The 23368-nt window shown below is 46.5% G+C and overlaps 1 protein-coding gene across 1 annotated transcript in view; it reads right to left on the bottom strand.

Moving 5' to 3' along the window:
• The window catches only part of LOC135920583 (luciferin 4-monooxygenase-like), a 124108-nt gene that overhangs the window by 17824 nt on the left and 82916 nt on the right, over positions 1–23368 (bottom strand). The window contains exons 3-6 of the mRNA XM_070536525.1: positions 21893–22061; positions 8935–9216; positions 7385–7529; positions 833–1102 (exon numbers count right to left, since the gene is read on the bottom strand). Of these exons, the coding sequence (XP_070392626.1) occupies positions 833–1102; positions 7385–7529; positions 8935–9216; positions 21893–22061 (866 nt within the window). The remainder of the gene's footprint in view (positions 1–832; positions 1103–7384; positions 7530–8934; positions 9217–21892; positions 22062–23368) is intronic.

Raw genomic sequence — 23368 nt, 5'->3', positions numbered from 1 at the left:
ATATCTGCGTGTTTTGTTTTACTTCGCAGAGAAGCAAGAGGGATAGATGTACTTCCGCTTCGTCTGCTTATTCCCACGGTCGTGCGGTCACGTGCGCAAGTACCAAAACTGTGGCAATTTCTAACGTGTTCTAGCAGGTGATTATGCTCTGCGATCCGCTTGTTCTGTCTCAGTATTCGTGTAGCGCTGAAATGTACCGCTAGTCATGTGTCCTTGTGCCCAGTACGCAAAATCGTCCGCTGCTCGAACGAGAAAGCTCGCGTGCGTTGCCGTCGGCGGAAGTGCATAGCGCCGAAAAGAAAACGAACAGCGAAAAAAAGAAAAGAAAATGATGGTGGGGCCCGTGACGTATGCGTCGCGGGATCGTCGAGATCCGGTATGGGAGAACGCAGGGCAGGAATTTCACTTCCGTAGGTTAGACGGGACGAGTGAAGAGAGCCTCTTGCTTGGCTATGGAGCCTGCCTGCTGAAATCATGCGTTCGTGGCACACACATATTTCTATCTTCATATTAATGAGCCAATTTGAAAATTTTTTCCGGCAGAACGCTCCCTAGAGGACACGTAACAACTTCCAGCGTATAACGAAAACTTGCTACGACGCTTGGTGAGGGGCTCTTTAAGAGCCGCTGGGCCAGCATGTTTAACTTATTTGTATCTAAGGCACGTTTTTATAAGGAATCGTATACTGTGTGCTTGCCCGCTGTGTAATATCCAACGAAATTCCGGGTGTTTCTTTCATGGTGTAATTGGAAATTTTCACCCAACATACTCCTGTAATCACATCAGGGCTTAAAACGGAAAGGAACCTTTTTGTCTATGTAAATATCTTACTTGCAACAGTTTTCCGTATCCGGTTAGCTAGAGTGGTCAAGTCTTCCTTTTTGACTTCTTCTGTGACAACGATTGCAGCAGCAGGAGCTTCTCCGTACTCGGAGTGTGGAAGGCCTACAACAGACACCTCGGCGATCTCATTGGCGTGCTCGCGGAGTAGCAGATCTTCCAGTTCAGAAGGAACGACTTGGTCGTCCATGCACTTGATCATTTGCTTGAGGCGTTCACAGAAGTACAAATGACCATCCTCGTCGTAGTAACCAGCATCCCCTGCAGAGAGCATACGAACAATATTAGCAGTGCCTGAAGGATGATGGCAGAATGCAGGATATGTGTATACCCCAGGAGGCTAAGGGAGTTAGTTTTTCTTTTCTGTCCTCAGTACCGCAGCAGTCATTTCTGAAGTTTAGAAAGTAAACATACAAATTAATAAAGAGGCAAATACTCGTATGACAAGTTAGTAAGATAGTGATAGGACAGCTGCCGCTGATAGCGCTGTCTTAATCCTAGTTCGCTCTGAATAACGTTTTAGTAAGACGTCCACATTTAAAATTGGTGCCTCCAACTAAACAGCTATGAAAGGGTCCAAACAATCACGACCGAGAACCCATGCTCTTCTTGACAGCTTAGGAAGTCGTCACCTCCACCTTGTCGGGTCTCATACGCAGAATGCAGTCTACACCCGCTTGGCATCTTGCATTGTTTGCTGAATGTTTGTGTTGCGGAGTAGCTTGGCTATGAAGACGTTCAGTTATTGCTAACCAATACTGGCAGTGGCAGACAAGAGCCTGACTTGAAAACAGTATCATTATCAGGTACTTTGATGGAAAAGTAGTTGTATAAACAGGGCAAACCGTACACCCAATAGATGAATTATAACCTTTCATGCATGTGTACATAAATAATGTCACTGATTTTAAATCAGGATAATGCTCAAGAAGTTGCCACTATAATTATTGCGAAATCGTTTGTTTTCCAGGCCGCACATGCAGAAGCAACGTCGCAGTATTGTCGAAATATGTGTCATACCATTGGGGTGCGCATAACACAGTGTAAAATGTTACCTATCTGTCTGAGATTCAAATTATAGAAATTCGCGGTGCAATGTTTTATGTTTCCTATTAAAGTCACGCTTGGGTACGATGGTATAGGGACTCTGTGTAGTTATTGAGAAATAAAGGTAAATATTTCAATCGTTTAGTGGTTTTCACAGCTGTGCAACAGTCATTTACAGCGCCGTTTGGATCATTCTTCATCTAGATGACCTGAAGTACAACCATCGAGTCCGACTACAACCTGAATAGGCAACGTCCTTGCGTAGTGGAACAGGTATTGCCACACCCTCGGCAACCATCAGCCAGACCAGGCGTTTCTGTCAGTCAGACCAAGCAGTCATCAGACAGTGCGCATACAGAACGTAGGTGACGCAGAAGTCTGCTTCTTCTTGCCCATGTGTGTGTTTTTAGATATGAAGCCGGTAAGCCCAAGTCAAATACTCTAAAATGAGAGACTGCTTACTAATATTGCTAGAGCTTTTAAATGCAGTGGCAGTGCGTGTATGGTGCTGGAAAAAAACTCGAAGGTTTGGAGCGCGTGTATATTTTACCTAGGTGGGGAAACTCTAGGTAAAGGCACAAAGCTTATTCAGAGCTGCATAAATATGTGGACGAGGCCTGCCATGCACATGCCGGTGAACGTCCTTAGGTGGCAAAGACTGATACAGTTGTCGCAGCTGAGTCAGGAAAGCTTGAGAAACTTGAAGCAAGAAAGGTATGGCTCTTACACGTACATTACTTATTATTTCGACGCCTGCAAGGACTCACAAGCACAGCCGAACCACTTCTAGCTGTATTGCTTCTAAGTTTTCGTTGTTGCTATACGATGATTAGAGGGCATTTAGACAGCTGGAATTTAACAAACGGCTACTTAGTACTCAATTAAACCGTGGAACGGGTACTGAATGGTTACCAAAGCGCATGTCATCAATATGCTGATGCACACGGAGCTTATGTTACGAAAAAGCGGTGACTTAGTAAACATTGTGCCGTCTTATGGTCGTATGTAGTCCAGAGTAGTACTTGCCGAAAAATCACACTTATGTATTGCTGAAACCACTTTTTGCTCCCAAACTTCGCATAATGCATGATACTTTTTGCTTCATTCTTGTGTGTACACCACATAAGTTTATTTTGTGAACTCCTAGCGTTAAGCAGCGCACACAAGTGGTCCTGAATGCCAGCTGATGTTGGGTCCCTGAGAGACGATGACTCTGGTGTCAAGATACCCACAAGCCGATTAACGTTGTCCCTTATGTTTGAAATTCCGATGTGCGTGTGAGGCTAGCCACTAGGATTTCACAAAAGTTACCGAAAGACGCAGCGCCATTAGTTTAGCCGCAAAAGGGGGTCCTTCATAACTCGAAATCTGCATGAAAAACAGGATGTGGCGACAATTCAGAAATGTCTGATTGAAGTGTGAATGTTTACCCATTATACCTATTAGTTTTAAACTGCCAATGATGGGTGAAACAGACAGTCGGAAATAATGAAGACAGCCATAAAAGTAGAACGTCTTGGCTGGATGTCAGCAGACTCTCAGTCAAGCGCCGCTTATAATATTGGCGTATATCCACGAGAACAGTTCAAGATAACAACGCTTACTATGCAGTTCAAATTCACGGGACTAACAGTATTAGAAGTCCCGTTTTATATGGCCCGTAAAGCTGAAGCTTTTGTTCGCAGCCGAGCAAATATTAAGAGAGCGGTGCTTACGAAGCCGCCAATCGTATAAATGGGTAATACTTACGTGGTAGAAAAGTTCAAATTAAAAATGCTTCCCATGCGGTTCGTTGACGAAATGGACCATTTTGTATGTGGCATGAAAGTACTAAATAAATGCTCTTCCTATGCGGCCCAACAATATGCGGGCCTCTAGTTCCAGCTTTAACAAAAGTGTGACAACCTCTGTTTTTACAAAATAAAACAGCGCTACCAAGTACGCAAAGGTTCGTACACAAGCACACCTTGGTATTTCACAGATCCTGTGCACACCGTACAGCAGGATTTGAACCCAGGACCGTCATGCGGTAGGCGAGCACTCTAAAAACCACACCGAAAACACGCCTAGTTTTAAATCGAAATTTTCGTTGCCTCTTTCTTCGGATTTCACACTACTGCTTCTGCTAATGTCGGGCAGACCATGTCGCAGCTTTTTTAGTTATCGCTTGCATCTAATGATTTAGATTTTGCGAAACAAACAATAACAAAGCCGAAAAGCCTGAGAAACTAAATTTGGCGGGAAATATGGATGAAGGCGTGTAACGTGGGTTACGTTCATTCTACAATTCGCGTCCTACAGCTACGACTCGATACCACGAACCCAACAGGCTTGTACATTTGCACACCTGTCTTGAAAATCCTACCTCTAAGCTATTCTTTTATGATAAATTGATTTTCAGCGTTTTTCACCGGTTTTCATCATTTTCACCGTTTTTCAGCGCTTTTAAACTTCCTCCATAAATGGTAAAGCTGCTGCTCAAGTAGTATTTGCAGAGTGCAGCCAATAACTTCTCTGATAAAGACTGAAGTTTTTGGGTGTTAGGCAGGATGTGAATGAATGAGCTGGAGTGCTGACGTTGGAAAGACCACAACAGCACCACGGTGACGGGGGAACGAGTGTATAAAGACTGTATAGCTAAGATGACGTCGTGATGAGAGCATGACGTGAGTCGGGGGATAACACTGGAGTGATGATGATGCAAATACCACGAACACCTTGGGCCTAGACGCCCAAGCTGGTCAAAGCCAAGCCCCACTGCTCATGAATTACGAATCCCATTGATACGATCCAAAATCCGCGCAGAAAATAATGTTGGCCAGAACGTTCACCACACTGTTCCAAAATTCTTCAAATATTGTGGCTCAGAAATCATCCTGAAAGCTCATTCAACAAGTTGTACTGCGCGTTCTCGGCAAAACGCCGAAGTTTGTTGTCCCCCGGCACATCACATACCTTGGCTATGAACAAACAGCGCAATAGCGCTACTTTACAAGGCAACTGGATGTATATTTATTTATTTAGAATTACCTCGAAGACTTCATGTAGGAGTATCATGTGAGGGGTACTAGACAATAATTTTTACAAGAACACCAAAGCAAACAAAGGAAATTCAAGAACCAGGTATTATAAATGATAAAATCTAAGAGGTGTGGTGTAACAATATAATATTAAAATACTTAGTAGCTATTATTCAAAATTGATTGGGCCTACATGATTTCGCTCTAGAATCCGTCTACATATAACACACACATATATGTGTTCTTTATAGTTTGACTTAAAGTTCCGAAGAATAGGTTGAATTTCGAATCTGTCCTGTCTTAGTGGACCAGTCACCTAACTCAGGATTTAAGTACGGTTGTGCGAATAGTACTTTTGACACGGAATTGAATACGAATGAAATAGAGAAAGAAGCGAATCGAATCAAATCTAGTATTTTTTAATTGATTTATTATATTAACCAGCTGATCTTACCATTATTATGCAACTGTCTTCACACCTTGGTATATTCGCAACTTTAGGAAGTTTCGGTCATCTCATTGTAGGTTATGAACCATTGTTATTAAAAGCATAACTGGAGGTTGATGAGTTTACTGATGAGTTTATTTGCATAGTCTGGACTCATTGATGAGTCACTTTTCGTGTTCTACTACGAAGTTCCCGGTGTTTTATATCAACTATGGCCACAGGGACAAATTTGTTGCGCACTGTTGCTCCAGTGTTATGTTTTATCGCGCACGTGAAGCAATTTCAAGTAACCCAAAACTATTCGAAAACTATGTGTTTTCCATTATTAGGGGATAATACGATTCGAATACCAACCGTAATATATCACTGTTCAATTCGTTATTGCAAAATATCAAATATTCGCCCACCCCTAAATTTCGCAATGTGGCCAACAACCCAAACCACCACATTGTGAGTGAATGTACATGCTTGCGCGGTGAAAATAAAATTTAAAGTACCTTCTAACCATTTCGAGTTTTTATCTTATCGAAGTGAACACACACACACACACACACACACACACACACACACACACACACACACACACACATATATATATATATATATATATATATATATATATATATATATATATATGTGTGTCTGTGTGTGTGTGTGTGTGTGTGTCTGTGTGTGTGTGTGTTTGTGTGTGTGTGTGTGTGTGTGTGCATACAGGCTGTTTCAGTGAACACTTTCCGAAATCTTTAAAAGATGCCTGTGACAGATATCAAAATTCTATTTGATGCGCTGGTCTACTCGAAGCGGCGGACAATACATGCGCGAAAAATTGAGATGCACAAGCGACTATTTAATAATAACTCACTTATTGAGTTCTTAACTAATTACATTATTGCCCACATTGCAATTTACAAATTACAGGCGTGGAGTTCGGTAGGCGGATCCACTTGGAACGTATTTTCAGGATGACCCCAATTTCGAGATTAAATTCTCGGTCTTTGCTGAGAAACGCATTGACGTTCCAGGTTATTTGTTGACAGAACGTGGTTTCATGCACTGAAGCGCTCAAGTAACTGGAACGCAAATGCATTTCTCCACACAGTTCACTGTGGTATAAAGTATGTAAGCAGGGATAATGGTGCCTCAGAAAGGCTGGCCCTTATCCCTGTTTACCAACTTTACACCACAGTATGCTATTCCATCTGTCAGCCCCTTTCTTGATTTTAGACTTCCGCACAGTTCAGGAATTTATGTCTCGCTACCGGTGGCACCCAAAGATTTCGTTACAAGTGGATCCGCCTTGCGAAGTACACTGCTATAATTTGTACATTGCAATATGATGACTAGTTCGAAAGATAATGAGTGAATTCTGGTTAATTAGTGAATGTTGCATTTTAATTATTTGTGCAAGTAGCATCCGCCGCTTCCCCTAGAGCAGCTCATGAACTAGAATTGAGGTATCTGCCACAGGCAACGTTTCAAATATTTTCAGTGGTCGCTGAAAAATCCTGTATGTATATGCGCCATTGCATTTCTAGGTTCTTTTTGGCATTTATAGGTTATGCGAAGGAGCGTATGCGACTGGACTGGCTTATGTCAGCTATCGACGCTGGAATGCCTAGATTGTGTTTTTTCTTTGCTGCATGATGAATAAAACTAAAACTGCGACCCCACAAAAACGTTAAAACAAAATGAAATTTTACCTTGGATCAAAACGCGCTTTAAAGAACTTTTCAAAAAACATTCAAACCGTTGGCATCACATGGAGCTTCTAAAAAGCACCATCAAAGTAACAGCATCAGATGTTTTCATGGCTGCTGCGTTGAGAATGTGGCGTGCAGCGGAGCTAGATGACAGCCAGCCATGTTCCCGCACAATGTTCGTCCCTCGTAAAGGCGGCATCATATCGCCACATTTCCAGTCACCACTCGAACAGATTGAATTTCACTGCTTGGTACGCTGTGACGCGCAGAAAAAAGCAATGAGAGTTGCTATGCCAAAAGAAACAGCGGTGTTGATATTACTCTTCACCTGATTTGCACCATCCTTCTTCGTCAAATAGCTCAGCGGATTCTTTGGGTCGCTTGTAGTATCCCCTCACCATCGACAACGTCCGGAAGCAGATCTCCCCTACCTGATGGGGACCAAGCTTTTCGCGTGTGCGCACATCCACCACCTAGGAATAAAAGCAGAGCACTGTTGACTTCTATAGGTGAGGAAAGGTACTTTAGGCATGAGACTGTATTCGCTTTGAGAATACTTTCAAATCGTAAAAAGCTGAGGTCCTATGAGAAATAAACAGAAACAAGTTTCTTGTTTTTTCTAGTCGCATGAAGATGCAGTATCTATAACTGATTAGTAATGTTTAGCATTCCTAAAAAGTCATATAGTTTGCTACGATGCACGAAGTGTTGAGCGCACAGGTTAGAGTCAATGCGGCTCTTTCCCACTGCAATGAAATCTCTTTAGAAAGATGTACGAATTGAAAGCCACATACAGGCTTTCAATACGTGCTTGCAGAAAATCAGGAATACTCAGACATCTCCTCGTGTATTTTTCAGTACTAAACTATTGTACGCATATCACAGTAGCCACCCCTTTTTTTTACAAAATTAGCACTCAGGAGTAAGTGCACTCACATCTTGCACTACTCAATACTGCTAAAATGTCAAGCTATTGCACATATTAGTCTTGATCGCATTCATAAAACGACTAAGCAGCATGATTTAGCAGTTGAATGGTGTTGTGTAGGCTTGCAATGTGATGCTTGCACCGTCACTGCGATTTAAGATGTCAATAAAACTTTCCGTCTAGTAGAGATATTTACCCGCAAACATATTCTAGAAAAAGGTAACAAAGCCGGCTTCCAGGTCGCATTCGCAAAGTGCTTAGCGCTAAACATTTGGAGCATTTGTGAACGAGAACACAGTGCGCCACCTCTTTTAAATGCGGAAGCATTTGTATGCCTTCCCAACGAGAAAATCCGTCCGTCCGTCCATCACGTAAAATCATATCGCCTTTTAGATAGGGATCGCGCGTCTCGCTTCTGCGAGAGTCAATCGGCAAGAAAACAGCAGAAAACAGTCAAGTGGCAAGAAACGGCGCCCAATGTCCCAATCGCAGATTGCCTTCCTAATAGGGCCCCCGTAGTCGTACCATACCCAGCCGCCTAAGCGGCAAGAATACACTGCACAGCCACCACTGGAGTACGGTTTGTCATGGTAGTTAATGGTGCTTCACGGATGAACAAGACGCTAAAGAGCGAGAATGGCTAATATTGGTGGGAGCGCCATAAGCGCGCCTGGCTACAGAACCTGCAGTAGTTTGCTTGTGTCATTAATTCACCTGGCGCCGCCCTCCACATTAGTTCGTGACACCGCGGCGCGGTCATTCATACTGGCCGCAGCAAGTTTCATGACATTGCTAATGACACCGCGCTGTCTGCAGATGAGCAAGTGGCACAACGCCTACATATACATAGATATCTCCCGGAGGAATTGCTGCCTGCTTTTTTTTCGTTACTTTTTCTACCCGTGGCACACCGGCTTCATGTGGTATCAGGAATCTGAAGCATACTGTACCTTAACTGTGACTCCTGTCGATGGTACTCCAATATCTGTGCTATGCTTGTACTCGCCAATCTTCGGTAGATTCGTGACACCGCCACAGGACTCTGTCATGCCATAGCCATTCGACAACTGCTCGAGACTACCGAAGGCCTCGCGGGCTACTTCTGCTACGGATGCCGGGAGCACGCTGCCACCTGCGCCGATAGTCCGCAAGCTCGGTAACTTGCGTCCCGTGCGGCACAGTTCGCGTACCACAGCTTGCAGCTGGGACGGGAACAGCACGGCCATCGTCACCTGTCGGTGAGTTCGTACAGTGATAAAGGTCGACAATGTACACGTTGCGACTATGTCACATAATTGACATGCCATCATTTCAATGTAATTTCGCACATTACCTGGACCATACCAAACGGCATTGTTGAAGTGCGCTAGCTGTTACACACGGAAACTTAGCATTGAGTAGGACTAAACAACCAAGATCGAAATTTACAGGGAGCTGCCAGTCAACTAACAATTATGGTGTGGTGCGCCCAGGTTCTGAAACCGCATGTAGGAAAGAAGACAAGAGGAAGAGAATTGCAACAACGTGATTACATGCGATTTCCATGTTACGTACTACAATACATCCACACACGTGGACATCCATATCAAAATTTTCGCTATTTAAAATGTTAAGCGAACGTGTGCTCGCGAACTCTGTCCCAATTTTAACCAGCTATTTCCTATAGTTCACACATGTTGCGCACGATCTGGTTTGCACGCTTTCATTGAAAGGCTCTATCTTTCAGACTTTGAGAGAATCCGCATTCCTTGCTGTGGGTTTCAGTTCCTGAGGAATTTGGACGTCTCATCAGCCGTTGGTTAACGCAGCGACTGGTTTGTTCAATTTAGCATCGGCCTCATGACAGAAGGATGTCATGAACGGTTGTCAGACGTCGCAGAGATACAGTGAACTTGCATGAGAAGTTGCATAGGATGTTTTTTGCCAGACGCAAACACGCATGGCTTGAAAGGCTTCCTCAACAAAAACGGCCTGTACAATTGGCTCCCCCAATATCATCGACTATTATGATACTCCCTCCTGAGAAATTTGAGCGCAGCTGGTCAAACGTTTCCCACTCCGGATGTATTCAGGAAAATAATTCGGATCCGCACGTCAGGGTCCTCTCGGCGGTAGCACTGAACCTCTGCTCGGGCAGCGCGTTTTGCATCAGCAGCAGCAGCAGCAGCAGCAGAGGAAGCGCTTCAATCGTTTACGTCATCGATTGCCGAGAATGAAAGCTGGAACGCGGGAACATGGGTTTCGCGAATCGCGCATTTTCCAGCGGCGGCGGCGCCGGTAAAATAGCTCACGTACAGTGGGTCAGAAACCCACGCAATCGCTTTGTTTTTATATATGGCATTGGTGGACACGCCAGCCGCATGCTTTAGTAATGACATCAGCGGCGACCGGGTGAAGGCGCATGCTGCTATGTCGACGTCTCGTCGCGGGTCACCGCCGTGGAGCACGTCTCGAGCGGCACTCCTCGTTCAAGCAAAACTCTTGCTTGGGCTAGTTGTTTCATGCTTGAAGTAGTAAAGGCAAGGCGTAGAAAACCAGGACTCAAGAAGAAGAACACAAACGACAGGACCGGCGCCACTCACAACTAAGTTTATTTTCGCAACTAGCCTGCCTTATGTAGGTTATTCACGCCGAGTCGCGCACAAAACTTTAGAAGTAAAAAACAGCAATCTATCGGCCACTCAGGAATCTTATCTGGCACATAATATCGAATGAGCAAACAAGAACCACACGTGGATCAGCACGGGAGGCAATTGATCTAGTATAGTCATTTTCGAAGCCAACAGGGACAAAAACCAGACATAAAAAGTACCGTCTACGCTTCACTACCAAACTATCCGCAACATAACACACTTCAAACGCCTAAGGGCTAGTCAGTGATAAAACCCGCACGACTATGGGAATATTGACCTACGAATAACACGAAAAAAAACACGAAAAATGCGTCTAAGTGCAGTGTCTGCGTCAAAACTAAAATCTCTAATTGTCACTCACCTAAAAAATTGATAAAACATTTCACCGTGCTTAAAAAGAGAACCACGTGACAAACAGTTAAATGGAGAGAAGTGTTGAACGATAAAGGTCTAAAGAACAGCGTCTGCGTCAAAAAAAGGAAAAGGAAAAAGAGCAACAATAGCTTATAGGCACTAGAAAATTGTCAACAAAATAAAAACTAGATAAATAAAAGGAAGACAGATGGTAAAACCAAATGAACTCACTCTAACATGAGGCCTAAATGAAACCTTCTAAAAAAGTCATCTCCTTATCGCTAAGCCTAATGGACGGCCTGCCGACGCATGCGTTTCCCTCTTTTTTGGTGAAGTAGTCTTCCACAATTACCCGCTCGAACCTGTCTTTTCCAAACTTCAAAAATTGATGTTTGTTACTTGTAAAGTTTTGTGTGCTACTCGGCGTGAATAACCTACATAAGGCAGGCTTGTCGCGAAAATAAACGTAGTGTTGAGTGGCACCGGTCCTGTCGTTTGTGTTCTTCTTGAGTCCTGGTCTTCTGCTCCTTGCCTTTACTACTCCTCGTTCCTCGTCAGCCTTTCGCCATACTCTCGTCTTCCGCTATCGCCGTCTTCCGCCTTTCGTGGCGCTCCATGTTCACTCTTTTTTTATCATTCCTTCGCTGGTTTTGCCTAGGCCGGGGCCGACGCTCAATGAAGAAACAGGTGTCTAAGAGTTGTACTCTAAAAGGAACTTTTGAGGAAACCATTCACGGATCCAGCAACGCCATGTTCCAGACTGCCAGTTGCGTAAGCGTTCACTGATTTCAGGAAATGGTCTTGTGTTACCACCGCTCCATTCTCGTCGTTATATTGTGCTATGTTATAACTGGTGTGGTAAAAGTCTCTTGCCAGACTTTGGGGTCTGTGTTGCAAGACTGCCTGTCAGATTTGCCTGGAAAGAACACTATCTTATATAGCAAACGCAAAGTCGCCATTTCCCAGACGAGGAGTGCCACCAGACAAGGAGCTTAACACACGCACGTTCCCTCAGTTCGAGATAATATTGTAAGGTTACTGCAAAATCCGCTCGCTTTCGAATAAATTTCCCCTTGGGGGACCTGTTCTCTAACGGTAAGAAGGGCTTTCTGTAGCTGCGCGCACTGTTGCTGGTGCGCATGGGATGAAGCTTTTCAAACGCATTGTAGAACATTATGTACATCCGTGTTTACGTCACTGGGGTTTTTTGGCTGAGCGCGGCAGCCAGCTCCGCCATTCCTTCCCCTACTCGGTTTATGTGCTGTTAAAGGTCGTCTCGTGTATCTAGCCGTCTTCACGCTCACCTGCGTACGTGACATTTTGTAACTCCGACAATAGAACTATTTAGAAATAATGCAATATTGTGCTAGCTATCGCAATCAGCAAAACCCATCTATCGCAAATAAATCAAGCGAGGTTTCAGGCATGTAACATTTGCGAGAACGACATAGACTGACACTTTCTAGTCAGCACGGAAACATAATCTAAAGTGGACAAATTCCTAGGACCTCTTTCAGTATACATGCCGAGATGGCGTTCTCTTTAAGTGGACGAGATTTCCGCTTCTTAAGGCTGCCTGCATCCAGATTATTTAATGCTATCTTGAAAACATATTTGGCGAACTTAATGCGTGAATAGATGTTAGCACTGTGCGCTTCACAATGTAATAAACGGGCAAGCATTTATCCGCAGCAACTCCCAAATCACGCTGACGAAGCGTGCTTGCTTAGATGTTCCCTTTCTGTAATCGAAGCGAGCGAATCGCGCACGGTATTTTTGAAACGAGTAGTGTTAAGAGTCCTATGTCGCAAAAAATTCAGTCGCGGAGTCTTCACATTTGTCCGCGAGCAAACGTTTCCTTATACATTCAGGTATATGTATGCCAGTTCACCTTAGTGACACTCGATGCCTCGGACTTCAATGTGGCACGAGATGCATGTACACCTGCGCGTGCGTGACTCGTGCTTTCTGGGTCAGCGAGGTGACTATTTTCGTCATTACTTTCACCCTACTCGTTTTAAGTGCTGTTCAGGCTCGCCTAAAAGTCTGGTGTACCTAGCCGCGTTCACCATCCCCTGTGTACGTGAGATTCCGGAACTACGAGGTCAGAACCATGTGTAAATAATGATATATTTTGTTACCTACCCTGATCAGCGAGTTTCTAAACATGCAGGATGTTCTAGACTAGACTTTTCTGCCGTAAGATGGCCTCACCATCTACAAGGTTCCCGAAGGAGCTATCTCGGTCGCTCGGTTGCCATAGTCAGAAGTTCAATTCCTCGTTTCTTTATTTTAATCGCAAGGGGGTAAGCTCAACCTTACATTTAGCGCATCACGTATACAAGCTTGTAATTGCGTCTCACAGCGGCAAAAAATGTTGAGACTCAGTGAGGCTAGACTAATCCAGGTACAACTAATTGAGGAAGGCCCACTACGCTTCAAACAACAGACGTTCCTTCACCCGAAGAGGAATGCTGCCTCCCCGGTGCAGTGTTCGGCCACCACCTCGCTATATAGTGAATCCTTCAATCAACCAATCGCCCTCAGTCCCCTGCAGCTGCGGAGCACCTGACCAAGGCGGCGGGCAATCCTGCAACGCAGCAGAGGAGTCTAAGAATCTCTGGACCCGCACATACCACCACTGGAAGCTTGCCCTGGGTACTTTCAACACTCGAACCTTCTCTAGTGATGCTAGTTTAGGAGGACTGTGAAGGAACTATCAGACATTGTTTAGGAGTGGCCTTAGTGAGGTTAGAAGAACTGGTGAGGCTTATGCAGTGCTGACTAACGGTCATGTCTTCTGCCATAGAGGACTCCCAGATAAGAAGCCATATGGGGTAGGATTCCTAATCCAGAAAAACACAGTGAGGAACATTGACGAATTTTACAGCAGTAATGAGAGGGTAGTTGTAGACGCAATAAAACTAAATAGGAGAAAAAAAAACAGTCTCAAAAGACAAGCGACAAGAAGAGATGTTCACATTTCAACGACCAGTTTTAATGGAGCTTGGAGATTCGAATGTGAAACCGACACGAAGGGAGAAAATCTGGCACAAATACGCTCTTGCCAGTGGGCTTTCGGTGAGGAGCACTACAAAGCTGGTTCAGAAAGTGTTCAAGATGGGCAACAACACATGCACTGGCTGGCGGAATTATATTAAGGAGGTGGCAGTGGAGCACTGCGGCATCTGCAATGATCTGGGCTACAATTCCACCAAGCAAGGAGGCGATGGAGATTTAGCCGCTTACAACCTCCTCTAAGACGACCTCTATGAGCTGCCTGACAGCCCCTGCCGTGAAGAATCCTCTTTCTCGAGTCGATTTTCTTTCTTTTCGAAAACGGCTTTCCCTGGAGTCACTCCAACGATGCATAGACAAAGATACGAAATTTCGCACAACAGCGGCCGCTACCCTATTCACCCGACAAATACCTCGGTTGCAATGCAATACGGTGCAAGTTCATTCACTGCATATTTTAGAAATATGCAGCATTGATGACAGAAAGAGCTGAAAGCGCTTAAGCTGCAGCCGTTGGTGACAGACAAGAAAAATTATTGTACAAGTGAGAATAGCTTGCAGGTAGCAATAGATCCGCGTTGGTGTGCGACACAGTTGCGCGAGGCACTGCGTACGCACGCGAAAAAAATGGCCAGGTGGTTTCGAGAGGCGTTTTAGAAAAGCGTCTAATGCGGGCAGTGAAAGCCACGGGATATTCCCGATGCGAAGCGTGGTATAGCAAGCGCTTTGTGCCGTTGCAACCATCACGCGCAGCGAAAGAAAGCGCCCAGAGTGTTATACGACGCGTTTAAGTTTCACATCAAGTGACGGATTCAACGCGTACGAAAGAACCCTAGTGCACGCTGCCAAGAAAAGTTATCGACAGTTCTCGGACGCGTGTCCGAAACGCGGGCAGAAAAATACCCCCATGATATTCCCCAGGCTAATGAAGGCAAAGTAAACGCCTTGTGCGGTCACATAAGAAGGCTGCTCTTGCTGTAGTTTTCATAGTCAATGCAAGGGAAAGCAATCGCTTTTGTGCCGCTGCAGCCATCGCGCGTAATAATATTCGACAACACGTTTCAAAAGCTTAATCCCGTGTGTAAGCGAAAAAAAAAGCGCTTCGTACCGTTGGTGAACAGGGTATGCAATGAGAGAGAGAGAGAGAAAGCACTTTATTTGCACCCGTCAGAGAGTATGGGTTATCGGGGTGAGACGCAGCTCCCCCTTTCACCGCCTACCTCCCCCCCTAGGCGTCGGCCGGAATTAGCTGGCTTCCGACGATGGCCTGTGCTTGACCGATGACATGTTTTTGGGCTTGTTCTTCCTGGCTACGGAGGGAGGATTCCCATGACTCTTTGTTCCCATGTAGACCGTTTAGCACTGGGCAAGCCCAGAGCATGTGATTCAGGATTGCTAAGCCTTCACAGTTTTTGCAGTTGGGAGAGTGCACCTCGAGATGCCATTTGTGTAGGATATACGGGTTTGTGAAGGTACCCGTCTGCAGTTTTCGCCAGATTACTGCTTGCTTCTTTGTGAGAGATATAGGGGGGGGGGGGAGGGAGGATTGTCCTGCCCATTCTATAGTGTTCTAGAATTTCTCTGTATGTGGTTACGTCTCAGTTTTTGGACAGGGAATAGTCTGCCTGCGCTGGGGCCCGGTGTGTGAGTCCTCGGGCGACCTCGTTGGCGATCTCGTTCCCGGTGAGCCCAATATGGGCGGGTGCCCATATTATCCAAATTAGGTCGTTGGGTACGTTCTCGTTGTCTGTCTGAAGAATTTTCGGCCTCTGGACACCTTGCCGGTGTCATAGGCTTTGATTGCTGTTTTAGAATCGGTGATAAATATTCTGGTTGATGCATTTGTGATTGCCAGGTCAATCGCCGCCGCCTCTGGCTCCTCTAGTGAAGAATGTCTCACGCTACAGCACGAGATTAGCTCGCGTTTGTCGCTCACTGCTACAGCTGCGCAAAAAGCGAACCGATGCAGCGAACCGAGCTGCGAAAAGAAACCGATGCGGCCCAGTGCCCTTCTGTGTACTGTGCCGCATTGGTATACACTACCACTCGTTCTTGGAGGAAGGAGCTTTTGGAGTATGGAACTACCTCGAGCTGTGAGAGTGCGCATGTGTTAAGCTCCCGGTCTGGTGACACTGCGTGCCTCGGAAACGGCGTTGTTCGGTTCGTTATATTTGACGGTGTTCTCCCTGTTACATTAGGCAGGTAGTCGCGCAACACTAATCCTACAGTCAGGCAACAGACTTCTCAAACACCAGTCAGAACTGTGCCGAACGGCTGTAAGCTTCAAAAAGAGGGGTGTGCTTAGTGTCAAGCCTCGCGCTCGTGCTGAGTGTTTTCTCTTTGGCATGCCTTAGCATGGAATTGGCCTGTAATCTCACCGCCGTGGGAAGCCCTAACGTCTGCCATTTACATGATTTTTTCGCCATCTTGCCCGGCGCTGACACACCAGTAGACGAAATACTCTGACACCATTTATAAACAAAACTTTCGTGCCTCAGGCTTCCCAGCCGAGTCACCTGTCGCTGAGTAGCTCCACTTCCTGGACCGTTTCATAAGGATGGGGTGGCACCACACCTACTAGGGCTACGATCGGCAGTCAAAGAACACTGTCGGACAATTTTGCCGTCCTATTCGAAGGTCGTTAGGAGAGGCATCGCGATGGCAGTGCTGCGAAACGCCCATGTCTATTCGTGCCAGCATAGGGGGAAACACGATTACGACACTCGTCAAGAGTCTGCTAGAAGTAGCACCTACAGAGTCGTTCCTCGGAAGCCATGTGGAAGCGCTACTAAGAGAGAATAATTGCGCAAGCACATCAAGAAAGAGGAACAATGCCCACGGCTGTACTTCAGTAAGTGAACGTGTTCCACACGCTCAAGAGAGCGGTGGGCCACGGTGGTGTGCGAATGCTTTTCTGCGCGCTATATCAGTTGAGGAATATGTGCACATTTTTGAACTGATACAGGAGAGAGGTCTCCTTTTGCATTGAGAAACACCAGAAAAATTGTGGCGCCTGTACCAACGATCCTTTCTCTGACAGCCCTATGTCATGTGGCTGGTCATACATTATATAAACTGGTCGCTGCTTTACGCACCGGGTGCGCAACTGCGCGAATATTTGAATAATTGCACCGACGGCAAGACTCGCAATTCATTGCAAAGATTGCGGATGTTCTCGATATCTGAGTGATACAGCCATACTAGCAAAATATGCAAAGAACATTGTAGAGCTATCAAACATACAAGCGCAATCTTTTCGTCAAACAGGTACACGTTTTGATGCTAAGTATCTTGGTGCACTGTTTGAAACAGTCGGCGTCTGTAGCAGCGAAACGGCATCTAAATTTCCGTTTGCGGCGACGCCGCGTTAAGTGCGCGCAGCGATGGGGCATAGCCTAGCGAAAGCAGACATTGCTGTCAAGTGTTGCGTGATGGGAGAGGGCTTCTCTGCGACGCACCGCCAGCCTCACTCTCGAAGCCTGTCCTCAGCGGGAGACACATGATCGGAAACCTGACCGGCGCGCCACCCTGGTCACCGCTTGCGAACTGCTGCTGCACCGCCGGCGGGGACACATGGGAGCGACGGCAGCAGAGGCGCGGCGGCGGCTCCGGTTCGGTGAAGCTCCGCCTGCATCCAGTGTTACTACATTCCTCTTCATTTCGTTGGAATGCGCTTGAAGAAATTGAAAATATATGAGCGATTCACGTTCTATTACCTTGTGGTACCATCGACTTTCATTAAAAATGAGGTCACGCGCACAGTGTGGCGTGCCAGGATTGTTGCAATAAAATATGCTTAACTTTACCGCAAGGTTTGTTATGACCCTCCATGGCAACGTGTTTCTGCAGCGCATTTTCTTTCTTTTTTGTTTTATTGAGGTGCGCGGCTGACTTAGCTACAATGTCATCGTGACGTTGCGCTCTCCCCACTCTCATTGGCTGCAGCTTCTCGCCAGAGCGGGGCTTCACATGTGGCATGCCAGCCATATCTTCTCCACTGGACGCAGGCGGCGGCTGTCGGTCTGCCGTTGCGAACGTCGCAGCGCTTTCCACTCATGCGTCCCCATCTGGAACCAGGCGTTCCATGCCCACGCGAGGTCTCCCCTGCCTTCGGACTTCGCCTCGGTAATAGTTGTAAAGAAATAATGTGTAAGAAAACAGAATAAAGCCGAAAGGAAATACGTTACCTGTAGCGAGTTTTGAACCAGGACTCCAAGCTTAGAAGCTGGCTGTCTAGCCCACTCGGCTAAAGCAGCGCCTCGAAGATATCAGGCCAGTGCACTCTGCTTCATGACATCGGGCTGCTTGAACAGAAATTTCCGCTTCCAAGCCCGGGGGTACGAAAACGGTGACTAAAAGATCACCGCAGACTGCTGAAGAGCGTCCCCATTAGATTCTATGGCAGTCGGGCAAGCTAGCATGACGTCATGGATTGAAGTGCACCGCAATTGTGCTATCTAGGAGGCGTTGGCCTCCTAGATGATGCGTGAACGCATCACCTGCCCAGGAGGAGATCCTAACCGAAGGACTCCTCAGCGGCATCTCCTCTTGATTCGCTGTCCTCGGATTGCCAGATTGGGGTTCGCTGTGCAGCGCAGCTGTGGCTCTTTATAAGCAACGACAGGTAATAACGTTGTTAAGACTCCCTTTGGCTTGTGCTCGCCCCTTCCTGTCTATTTTACACCTGCAGTAGGCATTAAATATGAGCTGAAGGTGAGCGCTTTGCTTGTTTTGTTCTTGCTTCTGCCTTCCTTCGCGTCGTTTAGATTTCGACTTAGACTGCCTGTGCAAAGTGCCCGCTTTCGCAACTGGCAGGAAAGTGATCATGCAGAAATTTCTAACTGAACGCGAGTGCAGGTTGTCCTACAGGATATAACATGCATATTACAGTTTCTTTACGATTAGTTTCCCAATACGGCATATTGCTTGCGTATACTGCATAGGAGACTACCAAGTACGAGTACTGACACCGGTCACCAGACGATTGTTGTGCGATAAGGTTTTCGCCGTCACAATTTCCCCGTATGTTTCAATGATAGTACAATTGGCGTGCCTATAATAACAAATATGAAAAAGAAATTTCTCTCAAGTAATGATAAGGCCATATTCAAGCGCGCTATGTAGTGGGAGAATCCTGAGGATATGATGCTATTGTATGCCCCTTAAATGGTACATTAGCTATGATTCTCTGTTCCGAGCATATTCATCACCTGCAATTTTGCACTCTTTATCATCTTACCATAATGGAAGGCAGATCCTGAGGTTCTCGGATGTACGTACGTACATAAAATGGACCAGCTTGTGAAAAAGTCATCTTGGCGAAAGTGAATGGCAAGTGCCAAGGAACTTGATTATATTTTTACACATAAAAACGTGGTCTCCTGTACAAAAAAAAACGGGGATGCCTAAGCACTTATTAGTAGTGAATAAGAAAGCATTCGTACATAATTGAATGCCGCTTAGCGGTCATTTGAGTTAAGAACTCCTCGTGGGCGTAGGAGCACGTTGGCACGCTTGGCCAACGCTCCCCGGGTAACGCAAGGCCGGTGCAATCTGATCCGTGACGTCATGCTACCTCGCCCTACTCACATAAAATGTTATGGGGATGCTCTCGAGTAAGCCGCGCTGATTTTGACGTCTCTGCTTTTGTTAAGCCGGGCTTGGCAGTGGAATTTGTGGTCCGAATAGCCTGATGACATTAAACAGAGTCCACAGGCATGCAGTGTTCGAGGCGCTGGCTTAGGCCAAGGGTGAGACATTCGGCTTCTGACCAGGGGGGTCGTAGGTCCGAAACTCACTACAACCAACATTCTTGCTTTTCAATTTATTCTCTTTTCATACTATTGGCCTCGAGCTCCACCACTGGAAAAGCTGGCGCCACCGTCGGCGTGACGTGCTAGGAGGGATCACGTGGACATAGCGGCCGCGACGGCTGCTTCGGGTGGGCCGAAGCGAGCTGAAAACGAGTATAAATTCCCTCGTACGCTGCGGTTTTCATTTAGTGGCGAAATTTACCCGCTTCGAGTGTCTCCTTTACAACGCTTGAAAGCACTACAATAGGTAGTGGCTGCTTTTGAAGGCGCGCGACATGGTAGGCTACTGCTCGGTGCCGCAGGGCCTGACGCACGTAACGGAGGCCGGTGCCAGCCTTATTCACACGTACCCGCAGGACAAGAAGCTGCGTGAAGCATGGCTCGCGAAACATAAAACCGGCAGTCATCGGCTACAACTCGGGTATGCAGCAAGCACAGACGCGATGAAGATTTCTGCTACGGCGCCCGGTCTGCGATGTTCTGAAAACACGCACTGAGATGCACGCCCGATTCCGCTGCCCGACTAATGTCATAACGGTTTGGTCTATGAACTTGTCGATATTATAGATACTGGCAAGTTCAGTGGAGTGGAAAGGCAGCGGTAAGAAGCACATTTAAAGAAAGCATGGCATATGGTCATGTTTATGTTATGAATTAATGCACCGGATTACAAAAAAGGAGCAGCGGGAAATTGCACGCTGAGAACGCCGATAAACATACAGTGCGACGCAACTCGAGAAATAGTATCGAAAGGTCAAAGAATTTAGAAGAAAAAAAAAGATTGAATCGTCGTGATGGCACATCACAGTCCCCGTAGGCGTCGAAGTCTCTACAATGAAATTATTTTTGAACAGCTCTGATAGCGCCCACGGAACAATGGTTGCTGGTATACTGTCACATGCTCATATTCTGCGGCCTAAAGCTCATGACACGGTGCGAAAACGCGCACGCGGAGAAAGCGAAACAGTGCGCGGACAAGCATGCAGACGCGCAGTCGGTCGCTGCGAATCTGCGCGACCGCTGCTTTGGGGCTTGGTTCTGTTACGCTCCATTTAGTTATACAAACACTATAAGAACATATTTCACATGGTTTGCTCTCAGCGTTTATCTACCTTTCACGCAAGAAGCCGGTTCGGGAGACTCCATCGCGGCGACCCCGCGCAGTGGCGTTCACTGTACGTATTCGGTAAAGAGATAGCGGCTGTAAACGATTGTGTGCTTTCAGTTTGCCCAAGATTATTATTTAGACAGTAAGAAACTTCTCTTGTTTCGAAAGTACTTACAGAAATGTCCGGGAGAGCTCGCGCGTGGTGTTTTCAGTGAGCCCTGACAGCAAAACCTATGAGGAGCGCGCCACGTGATCCCTCATACTACGCCAGCGAGGCGCTTCCGATAGAGGGCGACTCCGTAACACCTCGCCGCCAATAATTCCTTTATAACAAATACCGAGGCGAAATTAGAACGCAGGCTGGATATTGTGCGATGAAGGGACGCACGGATAAGACAGGTTTCCGAGAGCGAGGGTGACCTTGCGTCGTGTTTATGGCCTCTCCCCTTGAACACCAAATGGCACAGCAGCAGTTTTACGCTTTCGCCTGCTGTGCTTCGTCGAGGTGCTCAAGCGACGGGACGTCGCAGGGAATGTAATATGAATTTAGCGCTGTTTTGCTTGTACGGGCACCGTCTTTTTCGCTCGTGGGACATTTGATGGTCTCTGATGAAAAAAGAACTGCATTTTAACGCTTCGGTAGTCACGCGCGCGTGCATTGTGGGTGGGCTAGAACCTTTGCTATTTTGCGCACTCTGCTCTGCGATCGCCTACGCTGAATACGCTTCTCAGTTTTCTGTGAATTAACGCCAAAGTTGTTTGTTGGCTGTGTCCCGTGCCAGTTGCTCACATCATTCGCACGTGAAAGATGGCACTTTGAGACAATGCGATACATTGATCTGCCTTGGGATCAGCAGACTTATTTCTTATTACACTGCATTCAGCTTCCGCCCACCATTTTTTGTCAGGCAGATACATTCAAAATGTGTGAGGGCCACCTAAAATGGTACCGCATTATAAACGAGGCATAAAAATATAGAACCTTGTATTTCTCGATGGTGTCTACAGCTAGTGCAGGCGTCATCATGGTCGGCACCAAGACACAGGTGATGCCGGCCAGCGCAGCCAACATGGTGAACATCATGCCCGCCTGGTGGGTAATGGGAGGGGAAGCAAGCAGTACACTTGACGTTTCCGCCAGGATAGGCCACCTGCATAATGTACGGCACAAATATTGTGTAAGTGAGAGGAAGGTGCCCTTCTTTCACGAATTACACAGAAACACTCACAATTTTGCGGACCGCAGACATGAATGGTTAGAACGTAAGGATGCAGCGAAATGGGGCTGTGGATATGGGGCGCCCCACAGTTCAGCGGAGCAGGAACATGTTGAGGCAATGGTAACATACATTTAGAAATTTCGTGCTGCGTTCATAGCGGAAAATGGAGTTCAACTGAAGAGGCTGGAATAGTGCGCCTTTGTCAACTAATTTTACTTTTATTTTTTACTTAAATGATAATAAAAAATTTACCGCCCGTCAACTATTGTGAAGAGGGGTGCAAGCGAAGCTCGGGATGCGCGGCTCTTTGTTGTCGGAACGCCTCGGCTTCGTGCTTCCTCACAGCCAGGTCGGCACGTCAACGATGACCCTCTCCGCGAGACTGTGTGCGGCGGCGTTGATTAAACACTGCTTGTTCTTCGGCAGAACGCATGACGCGTGGCCCTCTCCCGCCGCTGTTTCTTCAACGCAGCCTGCTCTTCGGCAGAAACAACCAAACGCGGCCTGCCCATCGGAGTGCCGGACTTGAACTGTCGGGAACTGGCGGGCGCGAGGCGAGCAAACACGCGATCATAGCGGTTCCCTCTTACGGAAGAAGGGAACACCAGTGAGCGGCTCGCGCCTTGCGCTTCTGCTACTTCTTCATACATATAAAACCCAGCTTTGAAGGGCGAGTAGGATCAACCAACATTTGCTGAATCGGTTGGAGTGGTCGTCTCGCGACCCGGGGGCCGGAGGTTCAACTCCGCAGCCCGCCAAGCAATTTTTATCTTCGCTTGGCTTGAGTTTTTTGTACGGCAACATCCACGCCGACATGAGTGAAGCAATACAAGCTTCGCTTGAATATATATCTTAGAAGGTGCGACCATTCACACATGCAAAAGCAAAAAAAAAGAGCATCCACGCAAAATTTTAACCACAAAGTCGAATCGGTGCAGGAAATTCGTCTTCCTATTTCTATCACATGTTCGTACTTCTATCAAAGTGTATCGATGCTCTGAAAGCCGTTCTTTCGCAACCATTAAATTATTGTCCGAAAGGACAATGAACGATGTGCCTGATCTCGTAGTTTCAATAGCTTCTGCTGTCTTTGATGGGCGTATAAAGAGCAGTCCGGTATCACGTGGGTTATGTTCTAGTACTCCACTCCACATGACAAAAAAGCTCGCTCAATGGTTATAATAAAGAAAATTGTTTGCGTAAGCTACAGCAACACGAAATTTCAAGCCGTTGGTTGC

The sequence above is a fragment of the Dermacentor albipictus genome, chromosome 3, assembly GCF_038994185.2.
Source record: "Dermacentor albipictus isolate Rhodes 1998 colony chromosome 3, USDA_Dalb.pri_finalv2, whole genome shotgun sequence".
In the NCBI taxonomy this organism is placed as follows: Eukaryota; Metazoa; Arthropoda; class Arachnida; order Ixodida; family Ixodidae; genus Dermacentor; species Dermacentor albipictus.
Note: the sequence above shows the minus strand (reverse complement) of the source record. Positions and strands in the feature narration are given on the sequence as shown.